Source organism: Watersipora subatra, chromosome 1, assembly GCF_963576615.1.
Source record: "Watersipora subatra chromosome 1, tzWatSuba1.1, whole genome shotgun sequence".
Lineage (NCBI taxonomy): Eukaryota > Metazoa > Bryozoa > Gymnolaemata > Cheilostomatida > Watersiporidae > Watersipora > Watersipora subatra.
Genome location: NC_088708.1, coordinates 75,768,196 through 75,785,532, shown reverse-complemented (window position 1 = coordinate 75,785,532; position 17,337 = coordinate 75,768,196). Strand labels below are relative to the sequence as shown.

The window sequence follows — 17,337 nt, the reverse complement described above, 5'->3', positions numbered from 1 at the left end:
ATGCTGGAAATCACTTTCCGTGTGGCTTTGGAGTTGTCTCGTCACATTTTCTTGAATAGTTGGTATGTCGTCAAATCTTTCACCTTTCATTGTCAATTTGATTTTGGGGAATAGGTAGAAGTCACATGGTGCTAAATCAGGTGAATAAGGGGGATGGTTAAGCACAGTCACCTATTTTTTGCCAAATACTGACGTACCATCAATGAGGTGTGAGCCGGAGCATTGTCATGGTGTAGGTACCAAACACCTGAGAGCCACAAATCTTGACGTTTCCTTCTGATACTGTCTCTAAGTCTTATCAGAATGTCTTTGTAGACATGCTGATTCACAGTTTGACCATGCGGTAAAAATTCAGAGTGTACCACACCTCTGATGTCGAAAAACATTATCAGCAGTGTTTTCACATTTGAGCCAGACATTCTAGCCTTTTTCCAGGAGATTTCCATTGAGAACTTTGTGATTTGGTCTCTGGGTCATATCCATAGATCCAACTTTCATCCCAAGCCACAACTTTTGAAAGAAAGTCAGGATCTTGTGCTAAAGCATCTTTTAGTTCAATACAACAGCCAACTCTTTTTTCTTTTTGGTCGTCAGTGAGCAGTTTGGGTACCATCTTTGCAGAGATCCTTCTCATGCCTAAATCTTCAGTGAGAATAAGATGACATGTACCATAAGAAAGCCCACTTTCTGCTGATATTTCCCGTATAGTCAATCGCCTATCTCCCATCACCTGCTGCCTCACAAGGTCTGTGGCAGTTGTGGTCCTTGAAGTTGCTGGTGCGGTCATCATCTTTAACACTTGTTCTTCCCTCTCTAAATCTTTAGTGCCATTCATAACAGGCTGTTTTCTTAAGGGCAGAGTCTTCATGAGTCCATAAGCTGTCCGTAACATTTGGAGTGTCTCAGCACCGGACTTTCCAAGTTTTACACAAAACTTTACACAAACGTGTTGCTCTTCTACATCATTCATTTTTGAAAAATCCGATGAACGATAAAAAATGACCTTGACATTGCCTACTATAACTTCACTGCGCGTGCTCTTACAGGCGTAAAACTTTAGCTATGGGAAAATTCCGTGCTGCTTAGCAACATGGAACAATCAAAACAACTGCACATACTGTTATATTTGACTAGGAAAACGATTCTGGGAACTTAATGATCACTTCTCATATTACAAAACCATAAAAAATTACAAAAGAAATTACAAAAAAGATTTCATTTTTGGGTGCTCTATAAATATGGAAACTGTTGTTTTTTTTATATTTGACTACATATGCTCTTAAGAAATATTATCGCAACAGTTTGACTACAAGTAATGTTTATAACCACGTGACTTTAGTTTTGTTTTGAACAACGTTTTAAATATGACAGAAAAAACGAGTGCAGAATTTTTTATTGTTAAATACACTAAAGGTATCAAAGCGGCCAATCAAAGACAGCCAATTGTAAAAACGCTTTTGTCAGCAGTATTTAAATTCACCATGGCGTGAAGCGCAGACCAAAGTAGCCAAATGCAAATCGGGTTATTACAGAAATAAAACTATAAAAAAGTTACTATAGTATTTAGGTTGTGCAGCCCTCGTATCAGACCTCAATTGTGTTATGCATGCACAGGTGGAGACACAGCAATAGGTGGTGACTGAGAACCTTTACAACTTGGGTATATAATTTAAGAGTTGTCCTTACAATCCATCAAACAGACCTAAACGAAAAGTAAACTTTATGCTAATTTTTAAGCTATTATGACGTTATTATGTGCTATTATATGCATTGCTATATCGCTGGTGTTTTCTTAGCAATAATCTGTATCCACTCGGTAGGCAGAGAAGTTCATACTTGTACAGCATGGCGGTATCATGGAGGAGTGGAGATACCCACCCGAGAGATCACCAGACACTATAAGGGAAGCATTCGCTTTTCTCACAGCTACGGAGTGTAGGCAGCTAAGTGCCCGGCTAGACAAGCACCAGAGACATCCTGAGAAGAAGGAGACGACTCTCAAGATACTGGCGACATCAATTAACGAGTGCGGATGGAACAGTCGATGCACGGAAATGATTCAGAGAGTGCGACCAGTGATAAAGTCAGGCAGAGTGGAGTATGCAAGTCTGGTAGAGGCAGCGGATACAACCTAACTGTGATGAAAGTAAATACATGCTAACTCATGATGAATGACGTAACAGCAGCAAACATAGAGAGGAATAGCGAGTCACTGAAGTACTGCTCAGTCGTCTCCCTTGTCGGTGTACTGATCATACTCTCCTTTTTATTGGCCTATGTTTCATAGCTGGAATAACATCAATAGAGTCACATTGAAGACTCACCGCTCATCTTACATTTACTAATCCATGCACGAAGTGATCTGTGATGTGGTCATAGATATAATAAATGTTGATTATATCTATGGATGTGGCCAAACATTAGCAAGCAAATTAACAAACCAAAGCAACATATCAAAGTTACAAAGCATGTATCGAATAAGGCAATAGGCTGCATTGAAGTCAATCTTGTCTTTACCTGTATAGTTGTCTAACCTACAGAAAGCTTCAGTACCCTAATGCATGCAATACTCAATCCTTTAAAAGATTTCTAAAAGTTTTAAAGGCTATGCTACAATACAAATTTAGGAAGAAAGCTCAAGCGTAACTTACAAGGCCTAGCGTACAATCCTCTGGATCTTCTACCTCAGGAGCTATGGGAAGGTAGAGGAGGCAGTTCGTGTCCTCGTCCTCTTCATCACTACTTACGAACGCAGCTATCTTGTCACATGACATTATATCTACATCAAGGTCTTCTACCTCGGCTTCTCCTGCAATGCATGATATGGCTGCATGACACTATTAACGCTTTGTATATAGGACAGAGGCACGCCTTGCAAACGCAGACAAACTAATAAATAAAGATTGTCTTCTCTTGACAATGCAACCGGTGAGCCTGGTTTCATTGGTTAAACCATATTGAAACATCAGTTCCAAACTGATAACACCTTGAACATTATCATATCACGGCTGTAAATTGCAACTAAATCTGTAGTAGCTAAGGGATATGACCTCATGACCCCCAAAGTCAGTAATCCTGGACTGAGTAGAGCTACTGAAACATAAACGCATAGCTTTTAACAGCATGTAAAGACTGCTTCCAAAAAAACATGGACAGCAGCTGATTAATTCTGTAGCAAGATGTTGCGAGTTGGTGTTGTCATTGTTGAATTGGTTGGTATTCTGATGATGAGATGTGCAATCAAGTAACACTTTATTTGTGATCTATCATTTATATACCACAGCACTCTTTTGTTGTTGGTCAGTCTGTTTGTGTGTCCAGTTATAGCAACAAATTTTTAGGAATGAAAAATTCGCTGTGCACTGGATTTGAACTTGGAAGCCCCAGTTCCACAGACAGGCATTTATCCAATACACCGCACGGTCCAACTGGTTATACTATGGAATAAATTGTGCGCATACTCACTATACATGCTAATCTTTCAAACCTTCACGCTCAACGTGTCAGTTAGCATTATCCTAAAATTGTTGGCCATTACCTGTTCAACGTCGGGCATTTACAGTAGCTAGTATCACCATAATTCTTACTTCCAATCGGTTAACTGCTAGCGGATCTTAAACTGGCTAATTGACAGTCAATTTTCCACAAGAGTTGTTATTTTTAACATTTATATTTATTTCTAGAGATGAAAGGAAACTAGAGTTGACTGATGGAACTAAAGCAGTCATAAGAGGTGACCAAACATCAAGTAAAGACATTTAATTACCATTCATTAAAATATTGATATTACTAAACCACATCAGAGATTAGTTATTTCTCCTAATATATGAGAAAGCTTTCAAAGATATGACTATATCAAGGAACTAATCCAGGTGGCATCTGACAAAATACTGATACAGCAAGGCTAGATGCACATGCATTAACTTCATATACGCTAAAAAGTTGACTAAACTAGATGCACATATACCATGTGTACATATACCATGTGTGCATATACCATGTGTACATATACCATGTGTACATATACCATGTGTACATATACCATGTGTACATATACCATGTGTACATATACCATGTGTACATATACCATGTGTACATATACCATGTGTACATATACCATGTGTACATATACCATGTGTACATATACCATGTGTACATATACCATGTGTACATATACCAGGTGTACATATACCATGTGTACATATACCATGTGTACATATACCATGTGTACATATACCATGTGTGCATATACCATGTGTACATATACCATGTGTACATATACCATGTGTACATATACCATGTGTACATATACCATGTGTACATATACCATGTGTACATATACCATGTGTACATATACCATGTGTACATATACCATGTGTACATATACCATGTGTACATATACCATGTGTACATATACCATGTGTACATATACCATGTGTACATATACCATGTGTACATATACCATGTGTACATATACCATGTGTACATATACCATGTGTACATATACCATGTGTACATATACCATGTGTACATATACCATGTGTACATATACCATGTGTACATATACCATGTGTACATATACCAGGTGTACATATACCATGTGTACATATACCATGTGTACATATACCATGTGTGCATATACCATGTGTACATATACCATGTGTACATATACCATGTGTACATATACCATGTGTACATATACCATGTGTACATATACCATGTGTACATATACCATGTGTACATATACCATGTGTACATATACCATGTGTACATATACCATGTGTACATATACCATGTGTACATATACCATGTGTACATATACCATGTGTACATATACCATGTGTACATATACCATGTGTACACATATGTGTCAAATAAAGTTCTCTAATGATAATGTAAAAATATTTTTCTTTTCAAAACAAATTTGTTCAAGCGTGAAATTTCTCCGTAAAGAATTCAGCAAATAATTGGTTAATGTGTAGCGATGCGTGATAGTATTTGAAAATTGTTTTATAATCATGATTTGCACACAACTCGAAATATACAACTCGACATATACAACTCGACATATACAACTCGACATATACAACTCGACATATTCAACTCGACATATTCAACTCGACATATTCAACTCGACATATACAACTCGACATATACAACTCGACATATACAACTCGACATACACAACTCGACATATTCAACTCGACATATTCAACTCGACATATACAACTCGACATACAACTCGACATATACAACTCGACATATACAACTCGACATATACAACTCGACATATACAACTCGACATATACAACTCGACATATACAACTCGACATATACAACTCGACATATACAACTCGAAATATACAACTCGACATATACAACTCGACATATACAACTCGACATATACAATTCGACATATACAATTCGACATATACAACTCGACATATACAACTCGACATATACAACTCGACATATACAACTCGACATATACAACTCGACATATACAACTCGACATATACAACTCGACATATACAACTCGACATACACAACTCGACATATACAACTCGACATATACAACTCGACATATACAACTCGACATATACAACTCGACATATACAATACAATAAGCAAAAAAATTTTAGTGATAAAAAGTTGAAATCAGTAAAATAGTTAAAAATACATACTGAAACTTAGCTTAAAGTTTGTGTTTAGTAAGCTAAACTTAATGAAAGAGAATTCAAAGTTTACGTCCTGTGTACCTCTGTCTTGAGGGTAAGAACTCTCTACAGTACGCATTACACAGCACATTGCAACGTTACATCTTACAGATTACAACCAATAAGTACACTAAATATACTTAAGTTACTGTAACTATAGTTACTAAGGTTGTTACCATATTAATTTGTTACTAATTTTTTATTATGTGCAGTAGGCCTACTTGTGTAAAATTTTGATGATTTTCCCCAGGGGTTGTTTGCATTATATACCCTACAGGATGAAATATTCGCGGAGTTAAGTTTCGGGCAAAATTCCTTTTTCATGCACATTCGCGGACTAATTTATTCGCGGATGAACACAATCACTCTCTATTAAGTTTAACTCTATTGCAGCTAGCAATAGAGTTAACCCTTCACGTGCGTACACCACGTGTTTAGGTTTCTATTTAGCTGACAACTACGAGTCGACCATGCTAAGTATCAATAGCTGAAGTATTGAATGAAAGTGATCAGTTTTTAAACAAAAGAATGAATTAATTCAGCAGAATCAATTCATTAAGTGAGCAGTTAATTAAGGAAAAACGTATCTGCACTGCGAATCAAATACATACTAATAATAATGTCCAAATCGGAATCATTATCGCCATCAACTTCGGTATTAGAGGTTGATGGAATCGATTTTAATGTAAAAAAAGGTAAGAGATTTTTGCGATGACGACGCCATGCCGAATAGCTTGTGGCAATCTTGAGTAATTTTGCAAAGAAGTGTGATGCATTGGCAATGGGGTTAACTCAAAGCCCCGGCGATAATTAAAAAAAAATTTGAAACTCAGCTACGTTTACTACTTCTGCCTAGAGGCTAGTTTTTAATTTGAGGCAGTAGTTATTCTCCCTTGTGTTCAAAAACAGAACTAATTATTCGCGGAATTTAATCATTCGTGGAATAGACTGTTCGTGAAATTGTGAATTATTAAATCCATCGAATATTTTCAACCTGTAGTGTAATTACTATGGTTTTTATACCCCTCCATGCGCCTTTTTCACCAACGATGCCAACCCTGGAATGAACTAAAATCGTATCCTGAGGGTGCACTGTATGACAAAAGCCTGAATGTACAGTTTAGAGACCAAGTAGGCGTCTAATAAAAAATAAAAGAAAAAGCAACTCCTAACACATACTGATCTACAAATACTTAGATGTAAAAAGTGATCGTGTAACACGAGTCTGGTAAGTATCTGTGAGGAGACAACTTATATTATAGGCTGATCTGTAAACACGTGCGTGTTAGGCAGTGAAAGATGAGCTGAATTTATGTTCTAACCATTCTTTTAATAATTCAGTATTTTAGTGAAGAGCTCAACAATGATAACAGCTAGACTGTAAACTAGAAATGGCAAATAGAGAACTGACCACATACCTACATTCTCCTGTACACTAGCGTCCTCATCTTCAAGGTCAAACTCGCCTTCCTTCTCCTCATATTCTAAATTCTCGTCAAGCTCTTTAAAGTCTGGAGCAAAGGCACTCCAATTCTCCACCTGATTGTGTGCCCAGATAGAGACAACTCCTCCAGACACTGAACAGACTATAGGACGAATAGGATGCCACTATAAAAGACATGGAAAGAGAATAGGGTAATGCTAACGTTGACTCACGCCTTACAGCAGACCATGAAGTGAAAAACCGGAGAAGCACAGGCTATAATGGCGTGACCTGGTTATCCACTGTCAATGCATCAGCATCTAACAACTTTGAAAGCCAGAGATTATTTTTGGCAAGTTGGAAAGATTGACTACTTTCCAAAAATAATAAACAAAGTGAGATGGTAATTCCCCGAGACCCACCACAACATCCAATAGCAACTCTCCCTTGGGGCCAGGAAGTATTTTCACCAGGTTGCCGACAGCCTTCTCCCAGACATAGAGTGAGTGTTGTTTGGCTGAACCAGCCACTATGTACTCTCCATCTCCGGAGAAACAACATTTCTTCCACAGGGTCCTGTCACGAGCCACAAACAATGTCCATGCTCAAATTGTAAACGTGTAATTGTAAATTACATTAAATTAATTGTAAATGGCTACAGATATTGTAAATTGTGCAATTTAAAATACTAGTGGTAATGTAAATTTTGCAACTCGTGTTCCATTTTACAGCAAAAAATCAAATAAATGTAAGTAGCGTGCCAGAAGAATTGTGCAGTTTTCAACAAACAACTCCTCATCCCATTTTATGATTTAAAGCTATTTTTGGCATGCTTCCTGTGTCTACCATTGACTTGAGGCCCTCAAGAACTGCCAACTGTGCAACTTTATTGCAGCCTGTGCAATAGTTCCTACAAGCCTGCATAACAAATTAAAAATGTGAACTTTTTAATAGTTCTGGCTAAATTAACATCTAATATTTTCTGCTTCCACAAAATATAAGTATTGCTTATGTGAAAATAATGGAAAATTGAACAGCGAAGAGCTTTGCTGATTTTGAAATGCTGCAATATCGTTTACTGAAATCGCGATAGGTATCAAAGCTTTGTGCTGCATGAAGCTAAGAAATACAACTTGACAACAAAACACCTTTGATTGGAGAATTAACATATGTGTAAGTTGTTGACTTTGCTAAAATTTTACAACCAGTGAGAGTTTTTAGCAAACATCTTATATGATACAATAGAAAAATCTGGAACCGCAAATCAAATACTTTTAGCAAATTTAGATAATAGTTTAGTAAATGGGTGACAGATATTCGAGTTGTGTGAAGTTGAGAGTTGTTTTATCTTGTATTCAGACCAACATTGAGAGGATAACAAACAACTTTTTCTGTCGTACGCTCATATACATACATGTATATCCATCTGGTTCGGCTATTTGGTGACCAAACCTCAAGCTCACAAAACAAACTTCCTTCAGTTCTCTTAATCGAAGTGTTGCTGTTAGTGTGCACGACCAGATGTTGCTGTTAGTGTGCTTGACCAGATGTTGTTGTTAATGTGCACGACCAGATGTTGCTGTTATTGTGCACGACCAAATGTTGCTGTTAGTGTGCTTGACCAGATGTTTCTGTTAGTGTGCTTGACCAGATGTTGCTGTTAGTGTGCTTGACCAGATGTTGCTGTTAGTGTGCACGACCAGATGTTGCTGTTAGTGTGCACGACCAGATGTTGCTGTTAGTGTGCATGACCAGATGTTGTTGTTAGTGTGCACGACCAGATGTTGCTGTTAGTGTGCATGACCAGATGTTGCTGTTAGTGTGCACGACCAGATGTTGTTGTTAGTGTGCTTGACCAGATGTTGCTGTTAGTGTGCATGACCAGATGTTGCTGTTAGTGTGCATGACCAGATGTTGTTGTTAGTGTGCTTGACCAGATGTTGCTGTTAGTGTGCACGACCATATGCTGCTGTCAGTGTGCACGACCAGATGTTGTTGTTAGTGTGCTTGACCAGATGTTGCTGTTAGTGTGCTTGACCAGATGTTGCTGTTAGTGTGCTTGACCAGATGTTGCTGTTAGTGTGCTTGACCAAATGTTGCTGTTAGTGTGCACGACCAGATGTTGTTGTTAGTGTGCTTGACCAGATGTTGTTGTTAGTGTGCATGACCAGATGTTGCTGTTAGTGTGCACGACCAGATGTTGTTGTTAGTGTGCTTGACCAGATGTTGTTGTTAGTGTGCACGACCAGATGTTGCTGTTAGTGTGCATGACCAGATGTTGTTGTTAGTGTGCATGACCAGATGTTGCTGTTAGTGTGCATGACCAGATGTTGTTGTTAGTGTGTACGACCAGATGTTGCTGTTAGTGTGCATGACCAGATGTTGTTGTTAGTGTGCATGACCAGATGTTGCTGTTAGTGTGCATGACCAGATGTTGCTGTTAGTGTGCATGACCATATGTTGCTGTCAGTGTGCATGACCAGATGTTGTTGTTAGTGTGCTTGACCAGATGTTGCTGTTAGTGTGCACGACCAGATGTTGCTGTTAGTGTGCTTGACCAGATGTTGCTGTTAGTGTGCTTGACCAGATGTTGCTGTTAGTGTGCTTGACCAGATGTTTCTGTTAGTGTGCTTGACCAGATGTTGCTGTTAGTGTGCACGACCAGATGTTGTTGTTAGTGTGCTTGACCAGATGTTGCTGTTAGTGTGTACGACCAGATGTTGCTGTTAGTGTGCATGACCAGATGTTGCTGTTAGTGTGCATGACCAGATGTTGCTGTTAGTGTGTACGACCAGATGTTGCTGTTAGTGTGCATGACCAGATGTTGCTGTTAGTGTGCATGACCAGATGTTGCTGTTAGTGTGCTTGACCAGATGTTGCTGTTAGTGTGCTTGACCAGATGTTGCTGTTAGTGTGCATGACCAGATGTTGCTGTTAGTGTGCATGACCATATGTTGCTGTCAGTGTGCATGACCAGATGTTGTTGTTAGTGTGCTTGACCAGATGTTGCTGTTAGTGTGCACGACCAGATGTTGCTGTTAGTGTGCTTGACCAGATGTTGCTGTTAGTGTGCTTGACCAGATGTTGCTGTTAGTGTGCTTGACCAGATGTTTCTGTTAGTGTGCTTGACCAGATGTTGCTGTTAGTGTGCACGACCAGATGTTGTTGTTAGTGTGATTGACCAGATGTTGCTGTTAGTGTGTACGACCAGATGTTGCTGTTAGTGTGCATGACCAGATGTTGCTGTTAGTGTGCATGACCAGATGTTGCTGTTAGTGTGTACGACCAGATGTTGCTGTTAGTGTGCATGACCAGATGTTGCTGTTAGTGTGCATGACCAGATGTTGCTGTTAGTGTGCTTGACCAGATGTTGCTGTTAGTGTGCATGACCAGATGTTGCTGTTAGTGTGCATGACCATATGTTGCTGTCAGTGTGCATGACCAGATGTTGTTGTTAGTGTGCTTGACCAGATGTTGCTGTTAGTGTGCACGACCAGATGTTGCTGTTAGTGTGCTTGACCAGATGTTGCTGTTAGTGTGCTTGACCAGATGTTGCTGTTAGTGTGCTTGACCAGATGTTTCTGTTAGTGTGCTTGACCAGATGTTGCTGTTAGTGTGCACGACCAGATGTTGTTGTTAGTGTGCTTGACCAGATGTTGCTGTTAGTGTGCACGACCAGATGTTGTTGTTAGTGTGCTTGACCAGATGTTGTTGTTAATGTGCACGACCAGATGTTGCTGTTAGTGTGCATGACCAGATGTTGTTGTTAGTGTGCTTGACCAGATGTTGTTGTTAGTGTGCACGACCAGATGTTGCTGTTAGTGTGCATGACCAGATGTTGTTGTTAGTGTGCATGACCAGATGTTGCTGTTAGTGTGCATGACCAGATGTTGCTGTTAGTGTGCATGACCAGATGTTGTTGTTAGTGTGCTTGACCAGATGTTGCTGTTAGTGTGCATGACCAGATGTTGTTGTTAGTGTGTACGACCAGATGTTGCTGTTAGTGTGCATGACCAGATGTTGCTGTTAGTGTGCACGACCAGATGTTGCTGTTAGTGTGCTTGACCAGATGTTGCTGTTAGTGTGCTTGACCAGATGTTGTTGTTAGTGTGCTTGACCAGATGTTGCTGTTAGTGTGTACGACCAGATGTTGCTGTTAGTGTGCATGACCAGATGTTGCTGTTAGTGTGCATGACCAGATGTTGCTGTTAGTGTGCTTGACCAGATGTTGCTGTTAGTGTGCACGACCAGATGTTGCTGTTAGTGTGTACGACCAGATGTTGCTGTTAGTGTGCATGACCAGATGTTCGTTATTTGCAACATTTCCTTGAATTGTTACATCTCACTTTCATACTTCACAACAGTTGATAAAATTGAAAAAAAAAGCATTTCGATAGCCATGGAGAAATTAATGGTATTAGCAACATAAACAAACCAAACAGCAACTGGAGTTGTCTGTTGGAGGAAAACACCAAAAATAATGTGCGCAATCAATCTTTGCATGGAACATACACTAGCAGTGATGGCAGTGATGACCTCATTATTTTTCAGGTGATCAAAAAAATAAGTTTCAGATAAACCAACAGGCCTGTAAGCTAGAGAACCATTATCCAGTGGCTTCAGAGTAGTTGAGTTTTGCATAATTACCTCATTTCCTGACCCATTTCCAAAGAAACATTAAGCGCTGTAGAGCACCAAAAATAATGACACTTGATCAATTTTTTTGCGAATCAAAAGAAATTCAATAAATTTTCTCAGTAACAATGAATGGCAAAAAATGGACGCTGTAACCACCTTGCAAGTGAGCTGTCTGGAATGTTTGACCGAGTGTTGGCGTTTACCTGGCCAACGAGGAAAAGAACCCCTGTTAATGAAAAGCCTCCCGACTGAACTGGAATAAAACCAGTTTTATGTAGCAAAAAATAAGAAGAAAATGGAAGAAAAAGTCTACTTGTTAACAAGATCCTGCAACTTCTGTATTGGTTCAGGCTCTCCATTTTTGCCACATGCCAAGATCTCTCCCTCCTCATACACCCTGATTATCCTGTCAGCAGAGTTGATCAGCAGACAACTACAAATATACAACAGGATGCACAACACTTTGATGATAAAGGAATCAAATGTCATGGGCTATATGCTTCAATGTGCTCAGGAGAAAAAAATAATTGCCTATAGAATTATTTCCAAATTAGTAGAAGACTTTAACAATGAACTACGTAAATGTAATATAAACAATTTCACAACGCATATAAAAAGGTAACAATGCGGCTATGCACAATATTACACAAACAGCACTAGAAGAGATAGCATTAGGTATAAGCAATAATCAGAAGAAACATCATTAAAAGTCTAACCTGCCTCGCCTGGCGAACTCAATAGATTTTACAGCTGCAGTGACACTCTGTGATAGACGAAAAGAGGCGATGAGTTGCACACCAGCATTTTTAAACACCATGATTCTTCCCCTCTCATTTCCTGTGAATATGTGGTCTCCTCTACGGTCATACGATGCCACCACGCATTTTTGGTCAGTCTGAGACTGTAAGACATCAGGGTAATGTTGAACGTCTTCAGCGACGTGCAGAGGTTTTATAGAAGTGCTGGCTACGGATATATGTCATTAAAAATGTCAAAAATGACTGAAGAAAGTGACCTCCTGATAATCGATTAGGAGGTCGATTAATATGATAATTGGCCTGTACACCGACTAAGATATGTGTACGATCTATAACATTTACCGAAAATGAAACAAACTTCTTCGGCTGTTTGTAACAAAATAGGCAAACGATTAGCTAAAAAGCAGTACTTTTAAAAAAGTGTGTAATATAGACAGACCTCTTCATCCAGAGGGATAATAGTCGGCTCCTTGACAGCGACATTGATAATAACAGCAGCATGTTTCATCGGACACACAAGGAACATCTGACTATGATAGAAGATATAATAAACTGCATAAAGAAGGAGTTACTAACTACTTAACTAGTTGTAGTGAGAACCTAACTATGAGCTCAGTCTATCCGACTCATGTCACGTAACACTGAGCCCTTCGAAACTGTGCAGTTTATAGTTGTCACCAGTTTACGAGTAGCAGTCTAGCCATATACATGTACTTCATCTCAAACATGCTAAGCATACGTTATAAAGAAAAGTTAAAGGTATTTTATGCTGTTGGAGCAGTCAAAAAAATTTAAGTGCTCACATATAAAGTATAAGTTACTGGCAGTAAAAATAAGCTTGCATGCGGTTTGTAGGAGGTAACAGATAAAAACTTAACTTTGGTTTCAATTCACCAGGAAATACTCGAGTGTAATGCATGAGTGTCGAATCTCAAGTATTAATATGTGTAAAAGTCCTGTTTGTGATTCATTTAACTCTCACAGAACACTGCAACCTATGACAAGATATCTGAGTATCCACACCTGCAGTCACCCTTTACATGCTCACCATAAATGGCTTTCTTACCAGTTCGCTTACGAAAAAACGTATAAATTCGCGTTTTGGTGAACAAGATAAGATTTTAACAACTTCTAAATTTCTAGTGTCACTTCAAACCTTTGAGAATCGATTGGCAGAGCAAAGTTTAATAGCCTAACTTCCTTGCAGATACAAGAGAGATTTAAGGAAGGCGATAATAAAAAGTGCAGTAACCAAGTAAACTAGCCAAAACAGTAGAACTTACTCATCTCGAGGGTGAAACTGTACTTTAAGTACAGGTGAGGGGAACCTATAGATATGCAGACAGTCTCCAGTCAGAACATCCCAGATAGATACAACATTGTCTATTGAGGCGGACAACAGCTTATATCCACTTCTGTTGAAACTGCAGCGCACACAACAATGATAACAGAACAGGCATGAAAATCCTGCATATGAGTAATTCAAGTAAGAAGGATACTAATACAGGTGAAGGAAAGCATGAAAGCTGACAACACACGGTATATATTAAACAAAGCTGTTCCCAAGGATTCCCATAAGTGATGCCACAAAATTACAGTGAGACACACCTAAGGGAGCAGACAGGATTTACATGGGCTGAGATAAGCTTAGCAATGCCTCGTGTCAAAAAGTCCCAAACGACAATTCGTCCATCATTGCATCCAACCGCTAGAAGAGTGCCTCTCCTGTTGAAGGTGCATGTGATAGCAACACTAACGGAGTCTAGTGTCCCATCAAACTCCTATAATAAAACAGAATAACACTGCGTGATGGGATGTTGATCCCGAACTCTTTAAAAAACTATTAAAAAGAGTTTGAAAATACATAATTTAATGCAAAATTTGTTCCGAAAATATCAAAAAAGTACATATTGCAACAGGTTTATAAAGAAATTACACTACAGGCATATGCAGATGAATGTAACTTTGTATCAAAGCTTTACCTCTGGGTAGTTCTGTCCAAAAGTTTCTACAAAATCAACATAGATTTTCTAAGCAAATAATCATCCAGCAATTCACTAAAAAGAGCATGAGATACTGGTCTGACAAGTTTACATTCAAAAAACACATGTGTAAAATTTACCAGCAAAGCTAGCGTTATACATGTAGAAACGATTGTACCAACTATAGCTTCAAGGTCATTTATGATACAACCAATAAGCAGGTTACTGCTAGAGATTAGACAGTAGAAACAAGATCCTTGTGTCTACTGATAAAACTAGTCCTCACCTAACAACTCGAGATTCATTGCAGTGATCCAAGGATAACTTTCAGATGATATGAAGACTTTGACCGGCTTCAGTCATTGAACATGCTGTTTTTGAAAAGCCTAAAGCATTACGAAAACACCTTAAACAAAATTGAAACACATCTTTTCTAAACCACAATCATCACCACACAATGGATGACCTTATTCACCATGCTTTGTAAAACATTTGGCAAGTAGTAATTGGTTGCCGCAAAATCAAATACAAAATTCATACAATTTCACTAATAGAAATTAATGATGTGCTATTATTCAGTGCCCTGAAGATATGTAGTACTTAGACTTACTTATACCTGAAGATATGTAGTACTTGAACTTACTTATACCTGAAGATATGTAGTACTTGAACTTACTTATACCTGAAGATATGTAGTACTTAAACTTACTTATATCTGAAGATATGTAGTACTTAAACTTACTTATACCTGAAGATATGTAGTACTTAAACTTACTTATACCTGAAGATATGTAGTACTTAAACTTACTTATACCTGAAGATATGTAGTACTTAAACTTACTTATACCTGAAGATATGTAGTACTTGAACTTACTTATATCTGAAGATATGTAGTACTTGAACTTACTTATACCTGAAGATATGTAGTACTTAGACTTACTTATATCTGAAGATATGTAGTACTTAGACTTACTTATATCTGAAGATATGTAGTACTTAAACTTACTTATACCTGAAGATATGTAGTACTTGAACTTACTTATATCTGAAGATATGTAGTACTTGAACTTACTTATACCTGAAGATATGTAGTACTTAAACTTACTTATACCTGAAGATATGTAGTACTTGAACTTACTTATATCTGAAGATATGTAGTACTTAAACTTACTTATACCTGAAGATATGTAGTACTTAGACTTACTTATATCTGAAGATATGTAGTACTTAGACTTACTTATACCTGAAGATATGTAGTACTTAAACTTACTTATACCTGAAGATATGTAGTACTTGAACTTACTTATATCTGAAGATATGTAGTACTTGAACTTACTTATACCTGAAGATATGTAGTACTTAGACTTACTTATATCTGAAGATATGTAGTACTTAGACTTACTTATATCTGAAGATATGTAGTACTTGAACTTACTTATACCTGAAGATATGTAGAACTTAAACTTACTTATATCTGAAGATATGTAGTACTTGAACTTACTTATACCTGAAGATATGTAGTACTTAGACTTACTTATATCTGAAGATATGTAGTACTTAGACTTACTTATATCTGAAGATATGTAGTACTTAAACTTACTTATACCTGAAGATATGTAGTACTTAGACTTACTTATATCTGAAGATATGTAGTACTTAGACTTACTTATACCTGAAGATATGTAGTACTTAAACTTACTTATACCTGAAGATATGTAGTACTTGAACTTACTTATATCTGAAGATATGTAGTACTTGAACTTACTTATACCTGAAGATATGTAGTACTTAGACTTACTTATATCTGAAGATATGTAGTACTTAGACTTACTTATATCTGAAGATATGTAGTACTTAAACTTACTTATACCTGAAGATATGTAGTACTTAAACTTACTTATACCTGAAGATATGTAGTACTTGAACTTACTTATATCTGAAGATATGTAGTACTTAAACTTACTTATACCTGAAGATATGTAGTACTTAAACTTACTTATACCTGAAGATATGTAGTACTTAAACTTACTTATACCTGAAGATATGTAGTACTTGAACTTACTTATATCTGAAGATACGTAGTACTTGAACTTACTTATACCTGAAGATATGTAGTACTTGAACTTACTTATACCTGAAGATATGTAGTACTTGAACTTACTTATACCTGAAGATATGTAGTACTTGAACTTACTTATACCTGAAGATATGTAGTACTTGAACTTACTTATACCTGAAGATATGTAGTACTTGAACTTACTTATACCTGAAGATATGTAGTACTTAAACTTACTTATACCTGAAGATATGTAGTACTTAAACTTACTTATACCTGAAGATATGTAGTACTTGAACTTACTTATACCTGAAGATATGTAGTACTTAGACTTACTTATACCTGAAGATATGCAGTACTTGAACTTACTTATACCTGAAGATATGTAGTACTTGAACTTACTTATACCTGAAGATATGTAGTACTTGAACTTACTTATACCTGAAGATATGTAGTACTTAAACTTACTTATACCTGAAGATATGTAGTACTTGAACTTACTTATACCTGAAGATATGTAGTACTTGAACTTACTTATACCTGAAGATATGTAGTACTTGAACTTACTTATACCTGAAGATATGTAGTACTTGAACTTACTTATACCTGAAGATATGTAGTACTTGAACTTACTTATACCTGAAGATATGTAGTACTTAAACTTACTTATACCTGAAGATATGTAGTACTTGAACTTACTTATACCTGAAGATATGTAGTACTTGAACTTACTTATACCTGAAGATATGTAGTACTTAAACTT

General features: G+C 37.4%; 1 protein-coding gene across 2 annotated transcripts in view; it reads right to left on the bottom strand.

Annotated features, from left to right (window-relative positions):
• LOC137410492 (retinoblastoma-binding protein 5-like) overlaps positions 1 to 17,337 on the bottom strand; it is a 66,263-nt gene that overhangs the window by 29,864 nt on the left and 19,062 nt on the right. For both annotated transcript variants that reach the window (XM_068095918.1, XM_068095919.1), the window contains exons 2-11: positions 14,805 to 14,904; positions 14,519 to 14,544; positions 14,145 to 14,317; positions 13,820 to 13,960; positions 12,976 to 13,066; positions 12,495 to 12,679; positions 12,092 to 12,211; positions 7,563 to 7,716; positions 7,136 to 7,325; positions 2,652 to 2,809 (exon numbers count right to left, since the gene is read on the bottom strand). In XM_068095918.1, coding sequence (XP_067952019.1) covers positions 2,652 to 2,809; positions 7,136 to 7,325; positions 7,563 to 7,716; positions 12,092 to 12,211; positions 12,495 to 12,679; positions 12,976 to 13,066; positions 13,820 to 13,960; positions 14,145 to 14,317; positions 14,519 to 14,544; positions 14,805 to 14,823 — 1,257 coding nt within the window. In that variant the 5' untranslated portion in view covers positions 14,824 to 14,904. The remainder of the gene's footprint in view (positions 1 to 2,651; positions 2,810 to 7,135; positions 7,326 to 7,562; positions 7,717 to 12,091; positions 12,212 to 12,494; positions 12,680 to 12,975; positions 13,067 to 13,819; positions 13,961 to 14,144; positions 14,318 to 14,518; positions 14,545 to 14,804; positions 14,905 to 17,337) is intronic.